A 16148-nucleotide genomic window follows, 5' to 3' on the forward strand; every position below is an offset into this window, starting at 1 on the left:
ACTTATTCACCATGTAAATAAACTATGCTACTGAGTGTGGCTCTCAGATCAAGAGGAATCAAATGAAAAAAACACAAATGGCCTCCGAGAGTTGGTTGGAATCTAAGGTTTATTGAAAGACCCAGCCTGGGCATTTTCAGCAGTACATCTGAATCAGGTGTCTATTAAAAACTTATAAAAACATTCACAAAACCTATAAGACTCAATCATAAAAATAGATAAACCAACAAAACGTATTGTGGTAAATTAAAGTAACATATTAGAAAACATATAGATATTATATACATTGCAGTGACATGTTGGTTTCATGTGTTTTGGATTCCTACTTGTCTCAGATCAAGAAGATCATTTATTAACAGTAATGTATGCTAACTGTGCATCATGTGTTGCAGGGTCCAATTATATGCATTTGGCCCTGTCATACATAACATGCAATTACCTGTTGGTAAATGACCACCCAAAATGTGTGTGCAAAGATTCCTAATATATATTCTTTGTGAATATCCTGAAAAATCAGTCTTGTGTGCAGCCTTCCAAGTCCAATATTCTCTTTTACTTTCATCCCTGGAATACACCCAAGTGGAGTCCTATCTAGCCAGCCTGGTTTTGGAATATGCATGAGATATATTTGTAAGCAGTGGAGGCAATATATGCAAATCAGTTTCATCTATTGAATATTTTATATATATAAATCCTATATAATAATTTGCACCTCCAACATTCCATGTCTGGCTGCCTAGGTTCGTAACATCTCCTGACTTCAGCCAGCCTCCAACGTTCCATTCCCCCTCACTGTCCCGCCCTCGCGTCAAGACGTAATGACGTTAGAGGGCGGAACAGTGAGAGGGAAGGGAACGCTGGGGGCGAGCTGATGTCCGGATGGATGTTACAAACGGAACAGAAGCCAGCGCCAGCCAGCCAGAGAATGTTCAGGTACAAATCCAAGGGGAGGAGAGAATCACGGGACTTCGAGGGGAGGGAAGGGGAGGGGAGGACAGGGCAGGGCAGAGGAGAATTGATGGACATGGATGGGATGGGAGGACAATAGAGGAGAGAATTGCGGGACACGGATGGGAGGGCAGGGAAGAGGAGAATCGTTGGGCATGGAGGGGAGGGAAGAATTGATGGACATGGAGGGGAGGGCAGGGGAGAGAGAAACAAAAAGCTTGCATGACAGCCTTCCTAAGGCCCATTTCATTGTTGAGGAAACGGGCATGGTTCCACGAGTATATACTGAAAACCAGACTGACTAGGGGAATTTCCAGGAAAAACTTGAGGAACACTCTCCTATGTCACTTTTCATGCAGAACAGGGCCAGGGTTCTGTGAAGCCAGCCCCAGGAGGACAGCACTGCAAGATAAAAATATGTTACCAATTCTAGAGATGGTGCACAGAGCTAACGAGACATTCTAGTCACAAAACAAGAACTCTTGATGAAATCCAGATTTGTTATCAATTGTTAGGTATGCTGAAAAAATCTACAGGGTAAGTGGAACAGCAAAGAGGTTTCAATATAAATACTTTTCTCTTTGCAGGTCCCGATTTGTAGCATTCCAGATACACTGTCAGCCCTCATCACTGTCTGCTACGGGGTGCACAGGAGAGAATTATGCTGCCTGCCTAACAGCATACACAGGAATCATAGGTACCACAATATTGCAACCAATTTATGTTCACACTAGTACTTTTGCAGAACCTTGCATCCCCTCTCCAAATAAGTGTGTTAAAATGAGTGGACAATTCATGCTTCCAGACCCATTCTTTTTATAATCATTTCAAAGTCATTTGGAATGGTATCAGTGTTATAGGATATGTCTGCTTTACTGTAGTTACAACATATGTACAGTAAGGGGTTCTTTTATGCTGAGACACCCATTATATGCCTATTGGCGTCTCAGCGTTTACCACCAGCTGATTTCTACGACGAGCTAAAAAACACTACCGTGGCTTAGTAAAAGACCCCGTATATGGCTAATTTTTCTAACGGCACTTATAAAACTTTCAAAAAAAGGCTCTGCTTTATCAAGGCATCACAGATGCCTATGTACCTTTACAAAATATGCACTCAGAACTGTCCCCAGTGGATTATAAATGCTATTGCACAAATTTGTACCTGCTGTGAGGCAGCTACATATATGTGTATGTACAGGCTTAGGGAGGAATTCTGTAAATGGTGCTTAAAATCTGGTAGCAGAACAAAATCAGTACTGAACGCTATTCTGTGTGTTCCCTTTATAGAATAGCGCTTAGAGCGGATTCCCGTGCCCAAATCTGACCACCAGACTTATGCCAGCTGAAACCTGGTATAAATCCTGGCACACAAGTTGAGCGTGGATCCCCCGTATTCTATAACTCTGCACCCAACTTTTTAGAACTCCCCTAATCTGCCCATGCCTCTCCCATGGCCACACCCCCTTTGAGATGGCACTCTATGGGATTTGGGCATCCAATGTTATAGAGTAGTGCACAGCTAGATGTGTGTGAAAATCCTAATTGGTGCCATTTAATGTCAATAATTGTTAGGTTCCAGTTATTGATCGTTAATGACTCAATATCCAGTTAAGCTGCGCGTGCATCTTGGATCAGTGCCCAAATGTGGTTAAACCAGCCTTGGATATTCAGCTACATCAAAGGCACAGGTAATGCACAAGAAACCAACTTGTTTTCCAAGGAAAGAACAAGAGAACACCGTGTGAGGCTCCAACGGGGTAAAAATCAGATGGAATTTCAGGAGATATTTCTCCAACCAAAGGGTGCTAGATGGGTAGATTATCCTCCTGGTGCTGTTGGAGACAAAGCAGCAGAATTCAGGAAAGATTGGTATAAGCTTCCTTAAGTGTGAATGAGTGACGGAGCCGTGGCATTGCACCAGGGCTGAAACTGTGCAGACAAGAGAAGCCTTATGATACTTGTCTGCTATCAGATTATGCTTCTGTGTCACTGCAGACAGACCTATCTATAACTAGGCAGCTCCCTCCCTTGTCCTTAATGACATTCATGTACAACCTGCCTGTCGCATGGCTCTCTGCTTATTTTTTATTTTCCAGGATTTTAAATGAGTTCATTTTCTCACTGTTTTCCAGTTAAATGTCCCTTCATTAACTTTGATACATTAAGATGCCACAAAACCCTTTTGAGCAAAGGGTCACCTTTGCATTGCACATTGACCTAGTAGCCACATTAGATATAATGGTGTTTTTTTGTTTTTGTTGTTGTTTTTGACACCTAATTAGCAGCTACACTCAATCTTTTCAGTTATCAGCTTTTCTGGATCACCATCTTCTCACTTGTCCATGCTTTCTAGTGTCATAGGTCCTTTGCTTCCTTTGTGTATGGCTCAGTCATCTGTGAGGATCAGCTATCCAAGAGTGAACAAACTGCATAGAACAGCGAGAAGATGGTGTAAATAAATGGATTTTGGATATCAAGTAAATCTCCAATTATTATCAGTCAAGAGCTATGAATAGCAAAGCAGAAATTCGCCAGCTAGCTGGTCGATATTCAAAAGCAGTCAGTGTCTGGTGATGGCCATATAAGCGTTTAGCAGCTGTGAAAGAGCCACTGGAAGTCATAGTGATCTGCAGAGTGCCAGAAAGCCTCGTCCTGTTTACCATTTACTGACCTCGCGCAAGAGAAAGATAGAATTTGCTTAAAGTACCACCTTCGTCTGGTGTTTTCCTTCTGCCTACCCAAAGTTACGAAAACTAAAATTCTCTGTAAGATCAATGTATCCTATTCAAAATTAGCATGTTCAAGTGAGTGAAACATTTGTGCTTCCAGACCCTGCCTTCTGTCCTGATCTCTAAAAAATGGAAGAGCCCCATGGGGAAATGATGCTCTCTTGTTCACTCCCTCCTACTGGCTCAGTTTTACAAAAAAAAAAAAAAAAAGTTCCACTGCTGCTGCTCCCCCTTTCTCAGCTGAGCTCTGTATAAGTTTGAAAAAAAGTCAGCTGGTGATGAATTATCCCTCTTTCTTTTGTTCTAGAACTTTGCAGAAAAGCCCCCCAATCTCCTTTCTTTTCTTTCTTTATCACATGTGCACCAATAAGGATAATTCCAGTTGGAGGATTCTCCCTTCCTTTTTTTCCTGCCCAAAAAAAGGTAAAGTAGACAGGAGGAAGAGAGGGAATCATGAAGCTAACATGGCATAATGATGTAGGGGAGGAAACTAGGGGGCTTTTTTTGAAAACATTGCTGAAGGAAGGAGCAGAGCTGCTTTTATCTTTGGGCAAAAGAGGCAGCTGCCCCAGAGCCTACATAACAGTGGGCCAGTTGATATGCACAACCTTTTCCATGCTACAGGCTCTCATTGCCATCAGTCCCAACTCCCTGCAGGCAGGTGGCACTCAGGAAGTGATGTCAGGGGCAGAGTTACCATGGCTACATAAGGCTGATTCTTGTCCAAGTAAGCACTGCTCTGCATGCTTAAGGTGACACAGAGAAGTGAGAACAACACAGACCACTGAATCCTTGACCATGTACGGTACAACAGCCTCTTCCACTGATCCTGGCTCTTCCTGTTCAGGCTGTGGGAGAGGCAATACTTCACATGGTCAGAGACCTTGCAATCTGCCTCTGAACAGAAAGCACTGAAACTATGGTAAGAAGTTGGGCCGCAGTGCTACAAGGATAATAGAGAAGCAACACTGCACATGGTCACAGATTCCAGTGCTTCACACTACTGCTGCTGAACATCAGAGAAGGAAAGGAAAGAGGGGGTAAAAGGAGGGCGAGAAAGGGGTGGGGGAGAGAGGAGTGGAAGAGAGTCAAGGAAGGAAAGGGTTGAGGAGAAGAGAGAGATGATGAAGCTAGGAAGACAGAGATAGAAGAGAAGAGGAAAAATTAAAGAAGGGTAGAATGAGGAAGATATGAGGAAGCAAATAAGAGAAGGATGGAGAAGAGAGATAAAGGATGCAGGAGATGAAAGGTGAGGAAAGTAGAGATATTCATGTATTGTGTGAGAGAGGAACAGATGAGTAGTGTGTATGTATGAGACTTAGAGAGGGATGTTAGCAAGAAAGGAATAAGGTGTGTATGGAAGAGGACCATATGTGTGAAAGAGGGGCGGGGAAAGAATCATAGTAAATTATTAAGATAACGGAACAAAAGTGAAAAATAGAATAAAAGAAATGATAGAATAGAAATGGGGCATGAGAATGAGCTCAACAAGAAGACACAAGGCAAAACATTTGGAAGAAAGTCTAACATAACAGAATAGGTAAGAGATGAAGGAATAATAATCAGAGCAGAGAGAAAATAAAGAAAATTAGAAAGTGACTAAAAAAATGAAAATATGAAGTATAAATGAAAGCATAAAGAAAAAAAGAGGAAAGAAACTGAGGTGGAATCAGAAGTCAGGAACAATAAACAAAGGATGAAGATGAGAATAACAGAGCAAGAAATACAAAGATGTGAAAACATCCAGAAGTACCTAGTCTCTTTAGCCTTTCCTCATGGGAGAGTTGTTCCATCACCTTTACCATTTTGGTCACCCTTCTCTGTACTTTTTCTAATTCCACAATATCTTTGATGCAGAGACCAGAAATTGCCCACAATATTTGATGTATTTACATGTGTGGTCTGATGAGTTTGTGGGTACTGAGGTCTTTTTTTTTCTCCACTTTTTTCATTTTGCCAGTAATTCCTGTTAAATGAGCTAGCAATTTTACCCCAAGACCAAATCAGTACTCACATTTGAGTTGTGAATGTTTCAATATTTGGCAATTTATTTTTATTTATTTTTGTTACATTTGTACCCCACGCTTTCCCACTCATGGTAGGCTCAATGTGGCTTACATGGGGCAATGGAGGGTTAAGTGATTTGCCCAGAGTCACAAGGAGCTGCCTGTGCCTGAAGTGGGAATTGAACTCAGTTCCTCAGTTCCCCAGGACCAAAGTCCACCACCCTAACCACTAGGCCACTCCAATTGAAATCACCCAGTATTATTGTGCTACCTAGCTCGTTAACTTCCCTAATTTCTGCTAACATTTCAACATCTGCCTGTTCATTCTGGCCAGGCAGACGGTAGTATCCTCATATCACTATCCTTTTCCCCTTTACACGTGGAATTTCTATCCATAAGGGTTTCAAGATGTATTTTCTTTCATGCAGAACTTTTATTCTATTTGATTCAAGGTCTTGTTTAACATACAGCGCTACTCTTCCCCCAATTTGATCCGTCCTATCACTACAGTAGCTGTAATGGCTCTGGAGAAAACTGGAATCTTTGTAGGTTGTGGGAATGGAGCATTTTGTCAGTCTCTAAAATGTCCAGACAACAAAGATACAATAGAAAAAAAAAATCATCAGAAGTTTTAGTGTCAACTTTGGGAATGCAAATGCACGGCATATCTTATCTTATATTTTACACAGTGCAAGAGGAAATGCCTTTCTGTTTTTATTTCTCCATGTAGAATCTGGCCTCTCAGGCTTTGCAGTTCAGTATTTGCATGTTTTTGTTCCTATTTGGTAGAGCTGATGAGGGTCTGTTTGTATTTTATTTATTTATTGGAATTTATTAACTGCATTTATGAAGAGATTCACCCAAGGTGCTGTACTACAGGTACAGCATAACATAAAACTTACAAATTTAACAGCATAACAATAATATAAATATAAACAAATATACAATCAATGAGGTAAACTTAGAGATGGCAAACTGAATCCTAGAAATATGAGTAACATGATACAGTATCAGAAATATAGACAGTGAATAGCACAATTAAACAATCAAATTATAGAAATATGATAAACGTCAACAGGATATAATATGAGTGATACCATAATAGGCAGAATAGAAAGAATATCCATATAACATAGATGCAATACAATGTCAGCAGTGCAAATGATACACCTTAATTGACACACATTAGAACATTCAACTAACATAAGTATGACAAACACGTCAGTACAATATAAATGAAACACCTCAATAGGTCCACATTAGAACAATCAAACAAATACAAAAACTCTTGTTCGGTAATAAAGAGGATGAAAGAGTATATATATCTCACAATAAAGACTTCTCTCATGCAATATGCAAAGTACCATTTAAACACTATATTCCTGTTGAGTACAAAAAAAGTATAAAAGGGAAAAAGCCTCAGCAACCTCACCTCCACCCGTCAAACACTTACTGGGTAGAAAAGACTTAAACAGGTTCAAATCTCTTCCTCGGTATAATACCCTTTCATACAAAATATTGTTAAAACTCCACAGAATGTTCAATTTAAAAGGATCCACTCAAACACGTGGCAAACAAAAGAAAAAAGCAAACACTTAGCTTTTAACTTAGCTGAAGATTCAAAAGTGTATATAAAGTCAATCACACTGACTGTGGCCAGAGTTTCGCTATAATCAGCTGTCTCAAAGCGTGAACAACCAATCAGTTAATCAGAGCACAAACCATCTTCATGCCAATGTGCTCTAATTAACTGATTGGTTGTTCATGCCTTGAGACAGCACTCTGGCCACAGTCGGTGTGATTGACGTCTGTCAGTCCACTGGCTTCTAATCCAGTTCACCACTATGAGTCCTAACTTCAGCCCAGTCAATTTGTTCATCCTTCTATAAGAAACCATATCAAAGGCTTTGATGAAGTCCAAATAGACCACATCTAGCATGTGCCCTCCATCCAGTTCTCTGGTCGTCCAGTCAAAGAAATCAATCAGGTTTGTTTGACACAATTTTCCTTTGGTAATACCGTTTTGCCTCGGATCTTGTAAGCTATTGGATTCTAGGAATTGTACTATCCTTTTCTTCAGCAGCACCTCCATAATTTTTCCTAGCACCAAAGTGAGGCTTCCCAACCTGTAGTTTCCTTCTTCTTCTTCTCTGTCACTACTTTTGTGGAGATGGACCACATCAACCTTTCTTCAATCCTGTGGAATTTCCCCTGTCTCCAAGGATCTATTATACAAATCTTTAAGAGGACCCACCAGAACCTCTTTGAGCTACTTAAGTCTCCTTGGATATATCTCATCCGGTCCCATGGCTTTGTCCATTTTCAGTTTTCCAGTTCTTCATAATCACTTTCTTCTGTGAACAGTGTGATATCTACTCCACTCCCATGTATGTCTTTGTCAGCTGACAGAGGACCTTCTCCAGGATTTTCTTCCATGAACACAGAATAGAAGTATTTGTTCAGTATTCCTCATCACTCTACACATATCGATTCTCAGCAGCTTTCGATCTCACAATTCCTTTTCTAGCCTTCCTCCTTTCCCCAGTATATCTGAAAAAAGTCTTGTCACCTCTCTTTGGGGCAGATGATCAAAACTCCGGCACTATTCTGAATAGCGTCATAAAAATAGCACCGGAACAGCGCAGAAGAACAACACCCCTAATGCTCAAAGCAGATGAGATGCAAATATAGGCGCGCTTATAGCTTTGAGCATTAAGGGGTTCAGTGGGAGGATTGTAATTGGTGCATGCACAAAAGAGTTCAGTGGTAAGCCCAGCTCCTGTGCACATACGCCTGGTAAAACCCAACGTGAAGCACACATTGGCGTCTGTTTTCTGCAGCCTAAATATAAGCGTTTTTAATTATTTTTTTTTCTAGATGCCTATATTTAGATGCAAGTAACAGACACCAACGTGTGCTTTGTTTTTTTTAAAGCATGGCCACTTTAAATTTAGAAGCAGGACAAGAACGCCAATGTATGCATCACGTTCGGGTCTGCTGTTTCTCACAACTGGCACTCAAGGGCTTGCACAGGCTTCCTTCTGCTTCCAGAAGCAATCAAAAAACGGTAGGATTTTGCAGAAAGAATCGTGAGAGAAGCATGAGAATCATGGGAAATCCTCTCTTCCAACACCCTAATGCCTGCTCAGACCTAGCGTTAATTTTTACAGTGGTAAGGCACCTTTGTTTCAGGTGCTCTTTTCTGATCATTGGGGAGGAATACAAAATGGCCTCATTTAAATGAGCTTGACTACATTTGCATGTTATCTGCGTTAAGGCCTGACACACTCATTGTTTGCTGCGCTAGACCCCTCTGAACATTCTGTGCTGGTAAATGCAGGCGCTAGTATGGCACTAATGGCCTCTAGCGCCCACGTTTATTTTTGATCATCGGCACCTTTATGTCTCTAGACACTTTTTCTTCCGCCTGCCCTTTTGCCAGTCATATTTCTCTCTTCAACTCTTTGAGTTTTATGTGATATTCATTTCTATGTTCTTTTTTCTGTGTTCTTCTGTACTTCATTAATGCCACCTGTTTTGCCTTTATTCCTTCAGACACTAGTTTAGTGAACCATATCGGTTTCCTTTTCCTCTTGCTTTTGTTTACTTTCCTTACATAGAGATCCCTTGCTATTTTTATTGCTACTTTCAGCTTGGTCCACTGACTTTCCACTTCTCTTATATTGTCCCATCCTGCTAGCCATTTCCTCAGATACTCCCTTATTTTACTAAAGTCATCATGTTTGAAATCCAGGACTTTGAGTTTTGTGTGTCTACTGGGGTAAAGAGGAGGAAAGGCAGTGTGAATGAATATCAGAGTCGAAATTAGGCAAATAGATGCAGGGGAATTGAAGAAAGAGGCAGAAGAGCAGATACTAGGGATATGGAGAATGGGGATTCAGACATAGGTGGAGACTTTGAGATTGGGTGGAAAACAAGAAGAAGACAGATTCTATGGTTGGCTGGTTATTGGGAGTATAAGTGGGAACAAGACTTGAGTGGGGTTGTGAGCGAGGACAGGGATAGGGGAGAATGGAAGAGTAGAGACATGGAAGACGGAGGGACTAAGAAACAGAATGGGGATTTGGAGGACAATGGAAACTAGGTCTGTGAGACTGAATTCAGAAAGATGGGGAGAGGTCAAGTGTCACACTTCAGGCCAGAAAAGTTGGATAAGCAATGGCAATTTCCTTCTGATGTGGGGCCTCTTTCAACATATGTGCCCAATATCTGCAGAGTTCATACCACAAGATTGACCTTGTGATGGGAACACAAAAGCAAAAGCCGATTCAGGGTGCCAGAACCCCTCGAGCTGGCCCTGGTCGGCTCCTTCATTTTGAAAGGGAAAGCCCTCAAGTAGCAGCAAGACCTGAAAGAACAGAGAACACAGGGACTACAGACACCTGGTGGACTTTCAAAATTGCCACATTTAGGTACAATTTATTTTTCAGTTTTTAGCTAATATGTGTAAGAATTCACAAGTGGCACTGCTCTGCACCTTATAAGCGTATCTACGTGCTATTTACAGTATGTTTGCTTTTGGGAGGTGGACCCCATTTGCTAGACCTTTCCCCCAATGTTCTCATGAAGTCAGTATTCCAAACGACTATCTGCTGTCATTCCTAGACAACAATGGATGCCATGTTTTCTACTTATTCTGCTGACCAATAGCTGCTGTCAAATGTCAAAGAGTGTTCCCAGGCTTTTTTCTTGGATGCAAATGATTTTGTTCTTTTCCAATGTACAATGTTTTGCAATCCTTATTCTAAGTGGTATATTCCTCTATAAATGAAGTACAATTACAAATCTGATTTACTAAAGTTTTTTTCCCCCACATTCCATGTCTATGAGAAAAAAAGTTTAAGAAATCATCCCTTTAGCGAATGCTTACATTGTGATCAAAAAGTACAATGGTGAACCTTCGATATTTCTTTTGCAGGTAGTCCCATCACACCTAATTATGTGGATAATTCCACCTCCAACATAGCACCCTGGTGCACTTGCAATGCTAGCGGCAACAGACAGGCGGAATGTGAGAGCTTCCTTCATCTCTTCATTAATAACGTTTGTGTCCGTAAGTACATGAATAGCAAATGGACGCAAAACACCTGCCCCTCTGCATTGCTACTTTCTTAACTCAGCATTTGTGGCCCTTTTACTATGCTGTGGTAAGCCCAATGTGGGCTTACTGAATGCAAATCTGGAGCTATCAATGGCCCAACACGACGCGTGTTTCGGCCTTCTCAGCCTGCATCAGACGTCTAGGGATTCGTTATTCAATACGTATTCCTAGACTAGTCATCAAAAGGTTAAACTTCCAATCGTGAAGGGATTCCCAAACATGGATATAGCAACAATCGCTGTATCTGTACGCATTTGGGAATCCTTTCACGATTGGAAGTTTAACCCTTTGATGACTAGTCTAGGAATATGTATTGAATAATGAATCCCTAGACCCCTGATGCAGGCCGAGAAGGCCGAAACACGAGTCGTGTCAGGTCGTTATCACTATTTTGGAAGAATCCTCAATAAAGCTTGTTTTGGACACCATCTGTGAGAGGTTTTGTTGTTCTACTTTTTTTCCCGCTTGATGCTACCAATGGCCAAACACGGGTTTTATCAGTAGGTCTAGCCCCAGCACATGTCATTTGCCACACTACGAAGTGCGGCAGTTACCCGGCAATAATCGGGCAGAACTGCACTCTACCCAGTTACCTCCGGGATAGCGCAAGAGCCCTTACTGCCACCTCAGTGGGTGGTGGTAAGTGTTCCCCCTGCATGGCCATGCGGTAAGAGCAATCTTACTACACGGCCATGGTTTTTTTGGCCTTTCTACCCACTGAGGTAAAAAAGGGCCTCAGTGCGCAGCAAAAATGGCCCCCCGCTGCTGCTACTACAGAGCACTTTTTACCATAGCTTGGTAAAAGGACCCCTTTGGCAGTGCCGTTTACACCTATCATATACATGATGTAAGTGGTTGTACCTAAACTGTGGTATGTAACTGCTGATTCACAGTAGTAATTCTGTAACACACTTGGCACACAAATCTGACGTTTTAGAACACTGACATAGTGTCCACATTTTTGGAACCTAACCTTTAGCAGCCTTTATTGAGTTTACCCCAAAATGCATTAAAACAGTGTTTGTTTCATGTATCCAGGATGCCAAGAGGCACAGCTGGGCCTGGGGCAGGCCCACCAACTGACCCTCCCCACCACCACCTGGCCTGCTGCGCCCCCCCACTCGGGACCCCCCCCCCCCCCACATTCGGGCCGCTGCCCCTGCCCCCCACATTTGTGCCACCGCCTCTGCTTTTCCCCATACCTTCCTGTGTCTGACTGCTCCTCCCTCAGTCTGTCGTCTCCTGCTCGTGTGTGCCAGGACCTAGATGGTTAACGTGTTAATACAATCATCCGGGTATCGGCACACAGGAGAGCCAGACCCGGAAGTAGGCAGGCAGGAAGAAGCTTGCCAGCACCGCCCCCCCCCCCCCCCCCCAACCTTGGAGGCTGGGCCCAGGGAATTTTGCTTCTCCTGCCCCCCCCCCCCCCCCCCCCTCTTGGCAGCCCTGCATGTATCCACGCATCTTACCCCACAACAGCAAGGTAAAAATATATATTCCAGAAATCCTTAGAAAATGAAGTAGAAAAACTAACATATAAAACATTAGTTAGATTAGTTCACTATTCCCTTCCTTTTCTAGCTGTTGCATATTTTTGGAATGGTGAAATGCTTCAACTTTGGAAGCAAGTGCTTACAACAATGTCATGTTAATGGTTAATTTCATGCTAACAAGCCTTATTTGATCAATATGTGACATCTTTTTTTCTGTCTGTTCAGAAAATGCAATTTTCGCCTTTGGCAATGGAACCTATAGGAATTCAGCACTGAAACCATCAATAATCTCTACCACACTAGCATACAAGCAAAAACGCAAGTCCAACAGCGCTGTGGGTACAGTCAAAGAGAGTATCTTTGATCAACTACAGCCCACAAAGGTAAGGTTGCTCCAGAAGCAATGTCAGATAAAAAGCAACTTGGCAACCACACGGGGTTAAAATCTCTGAGATTACATACTTTCAGTTCTGTGCATGAAGAGAGAATATAATTCACTTCAAAAGCATATGTGTATGTTTTATTCATCCACGAATATTTATTCATGATCCTTCTTTGCTGCTGCTCCTTTTATTTGGCCATGAATAGCATAATTTGTGACCAGGCAACAAATCATTCATTGTAAGGTTTGCATCGGAGCTCACATGAGAAGGCCCATGTAACTGCTGATGGTGTCATACCCCAGGCCAAAAAAGATAAGGCCCTTAATAGGAACAGCAGTGTGCAGAGAGGAGGACAAGACTGGAACTGATCCCTGTATGTGTTCACACTGTCAGTGATGCTTTATCCAGCTGGCACTGAGTAACGCAGAGGTAGCTTGCAGCGACTGGTTTTCTGTGCATATCTCCATAGGATGCTCACTGAGCATGTCTCTTGTGACCCTGTCAGACTTTACCAGCTGCCTTACAGAGATCATTCTCAGATTTTATTTTTTCTACATAAATGCTTATTTTTCCAACCCGATGGAATGTTGGAAAGAATGGACATAGGGGCTTCATCAGGAAACAGTCCTCCACAAACAGACATCATTAAGACAGAGGATTGTGAGTGTGCTTAAACAAATATACACAGTCTCAGAGTTATGTCATCAATTTGTTGGCTTATTAAACAGCACATGTATGATGGCCAATGATTCGCATCTTAAATTACAATGAGGACAGTGGTTCCAACCAAATCAAATTGTACAAGCATAACACCATAGTCTGGTGACTGGTGTTGAAGTTTCCTGCATTCTAAATCTTCCAAGCAGCTCAACGCAGCAAAATTCTGTGGGTAGAAAAAAGCCTCAGAAAATTGGGGTAGCTTAGCCACAACGTCTTTGCTCCCTTCTTTTCAATCTTTAGCTTAAAAAAACCTCCCTTTTATTTTGCAAGTCCTATCAAAAATATAATTTCAAAAATTGTTCACAAACAGAAATAAGTTCCAACACCCTTCACAGTTTACATTACTACATATACTTTCAACTCTAGCAGGCTCAAAAAAACATCCACTTATCTCTCAACATTACGCTGTTCCATATCAAAAGTCATGCAGCACATTTCATCCTATGCAGTCCAGCACAATAACTCTGACGCGATTCACGGCTCCCTTGTTGCTGCGCCAGGGATCTTTCAATCTTGCTGCTTTCCATTACTTTAGATAGAGCTACCCTGACACAACACCAGCATCCTGTTCATTTGTCTCTATATCTCTTCTCATAGAAATAAATGTTAAACATGTCCATAAGTAGAATTAATATCTGCAAGACTCCAGTGTGTCGATTTGATTTTTGGACAGCCCCCACTCCCTAACATGAGACAGAAAGGTAGCAGAAACATAAGAGCAGCATTGGGCATTGGAGCCTGTGTGTGGGTTCATAGTTGGCCAGTCTTGCCCCCTCCAACATAAGACATCGGGAGGAAAGGGTGCTGCCATTCTGTTTAGGCCCCAGGACTGTGGCAGCATGAAAGGGAGGTGAGAGAAGAGAAGAAAAGATTGGGGATGATGCTTTTCATGGGGGATGTAGTAGATGTGCTCACTCAACACATTTGATAGGGTTACATAAGTTACATGGCTGTCTATGGAAGCTAGAATTCACTTTAAAGTGTATTGCATGGTCTTTAAAATAATTGAAGGAATTGCTCCACCCTACATGGTAGGTTTGATTAAAACTTTATATTCTAGATATGGGACATTGAACAAACTGAAATTGGCATTCCCCATGTGTAAGGGCATGAAATCTTCTAAACCTTTCTCCATAAATTTTTCTTAACAAGCAGCAAAGCGGTGGAATATACTACCTTCATATGTATCTGAGATGGTTAACTAGCCTGCTTATTTTCGAAGGAGATCGCTGGCCATCTTCCAACACAAATCGGGAGATGGCCAGCCATCTCCTAAACCCAGCCAAATCGGTATAATCGAAAGCCGATTTTGGCCGACTCCAACTGCTTTCCGTCGCAGAGCCAGCGAAAGTTCAAGGGGGCGTGTTGGCAGGGTATGGAAGGCGGGACAGGGGCGTGGTTAAGTCATGGCCGGCTTCGGCCAATAATGGAAAAAAGAAAGCCGGCTCAGACAAGCATTTGGCCGGCGTCACTTGGTCCATTTATTTTTAGGACCAAGCCTCAAAAAAGTGTCCCAATTGACCAGATGATCACCGGAGGGAATCAGGGATGACCTCCCCTTACTCCCCCAGTGGTTACCAACCCCCTCCCACCCAAAAAATAAAAATAAAATTTTGCCAGCCTCTATGCCAGCCTGAAATATCTGTGATAAATAAATACCCAGCTCCCTGACAGCAGTATGCAGGTCCCTGGAGCAGTTTTTAGTGGGTGCAGTGCACTTCAGGCAGGTGGACCCAGGCCCCCACCTGTTACACTTGTGGTGGTAAATGGGAGCCCTCCAACCCGCCCCCAAAACCTACTGTACCCACATGTAGATGCCCCCTTCACCCCTTAGGGCTATGGTAGTGGTGTAAAGTTGTGGAGAGTGGGTTTTGGGGGGATTTGGGGGGCTCAGCACCTAAGGTAAGGGAGCTATGCACCTGGGACCAATTTTTGAAGTCCACTGCAGTGCCCCCTAGGGTGCCCGGTTGGTGTCCTGGCAAGTGAGGGGGACCAGTGCACTACAAATGCTGGCTCCTCCCACGACCAAATACCTTGGATTTGGCCAGGTTTGAGATCGCTGGCATTAGTTTCCATTATCGCCAGAAACCAATGCCAGCCATCTCTAAAGTTGGCCCAAATGCTGAGATTTGGCCGGCTCCGACCGTATTATTGAAACAAAAGATAGCCGGCTATCTTATTTCGATAATACAGCCGGGATACCGCTTTACGGGGCCGGCCATATAGATGGCCAGTGCCGTTCGATTATGCCCCTCTAGGCTATCCAAGTAGTTGAAACTGTGCCTTGTTTAGCTGACCAGTTTTATTTTGATATGATATGTAACATTTATTTTTCTGAATTAACTTGTTTTAATTTGGTTTTGTAATTCCTAGAATGACTGTTTCTAGTTCTTGTGTAATCCATTTCGAACTAATTGTGGTGTGGGCAGAATAGAAAAATTTGATAATGTAATGTAGTAAGTGATCCTATTCTATAACACTGCACTCTAATTTTGGGAATGCCCCTGATCCGCCCATGCCTCGCCACTTTTGAGTTGCACGCAAGACTATGTAGGCATGAAATGTTGTATAATAGTATGTAGGCAGATCTGCCCCTAAGTTCTAATTAGTGCCAGTTAAGGTCAATAATTGATCGTTAACAGCTCATTTAGGGGTCCTTTTACTAAGGTGCGCTGAAAAATGGCCTGCACTAGTGTAGGCATGGGTTTTAGGAGCGCAGATTCATTTTTCAGCGCACCTGTAAA

General features: G+C 42.4%; 1 protein-coding gene across 2 annotated transcripts in view; it reads left to right on the forward strand.

Moving 5' to 3' along the window:
- GFRA4 (GDNF family receptor alpha 4) overlaps nucleotides 1-16148 on the forward strand; it is a 434625-nt gene that overhangs the window by 396770 nt on the left and 21707 nt on the right. For both annotated transcript variants that reach the window (XM_030190988.1, XM_030190989.1), the window contains exons 5-7: nucleotides 1536-1645; nucleotides 10626-10760; nucleotides 12527-12684. In XM_030190988.1, coding sequence (XP_030046848.1) covers nucleotides 1536-1645; nucleotides 10626-10760; nucleotides 12527-12684 — 403 coding nt within the window. The remainder of the gene's footprint in view (nucleotides 1-1535; nucleotides 1646-10625; nucleotides 10761-12526; nucleotides 12685-16148) is intronic.

This window comes from Microcaecilia unicolor, chromosome 2, assembly GCF_901765095.1.
Source record: "Microcaecilia unicolor chromosome 2, aMicUni1.1, whole genome shotgun sequence".
Lineage (NCBI taxonomy): Eukaryota > Metazoa > Chordata > Amphibia > Gymnophiona > Siphonopidae > Microcaecilia > Microcaecilia unicolor.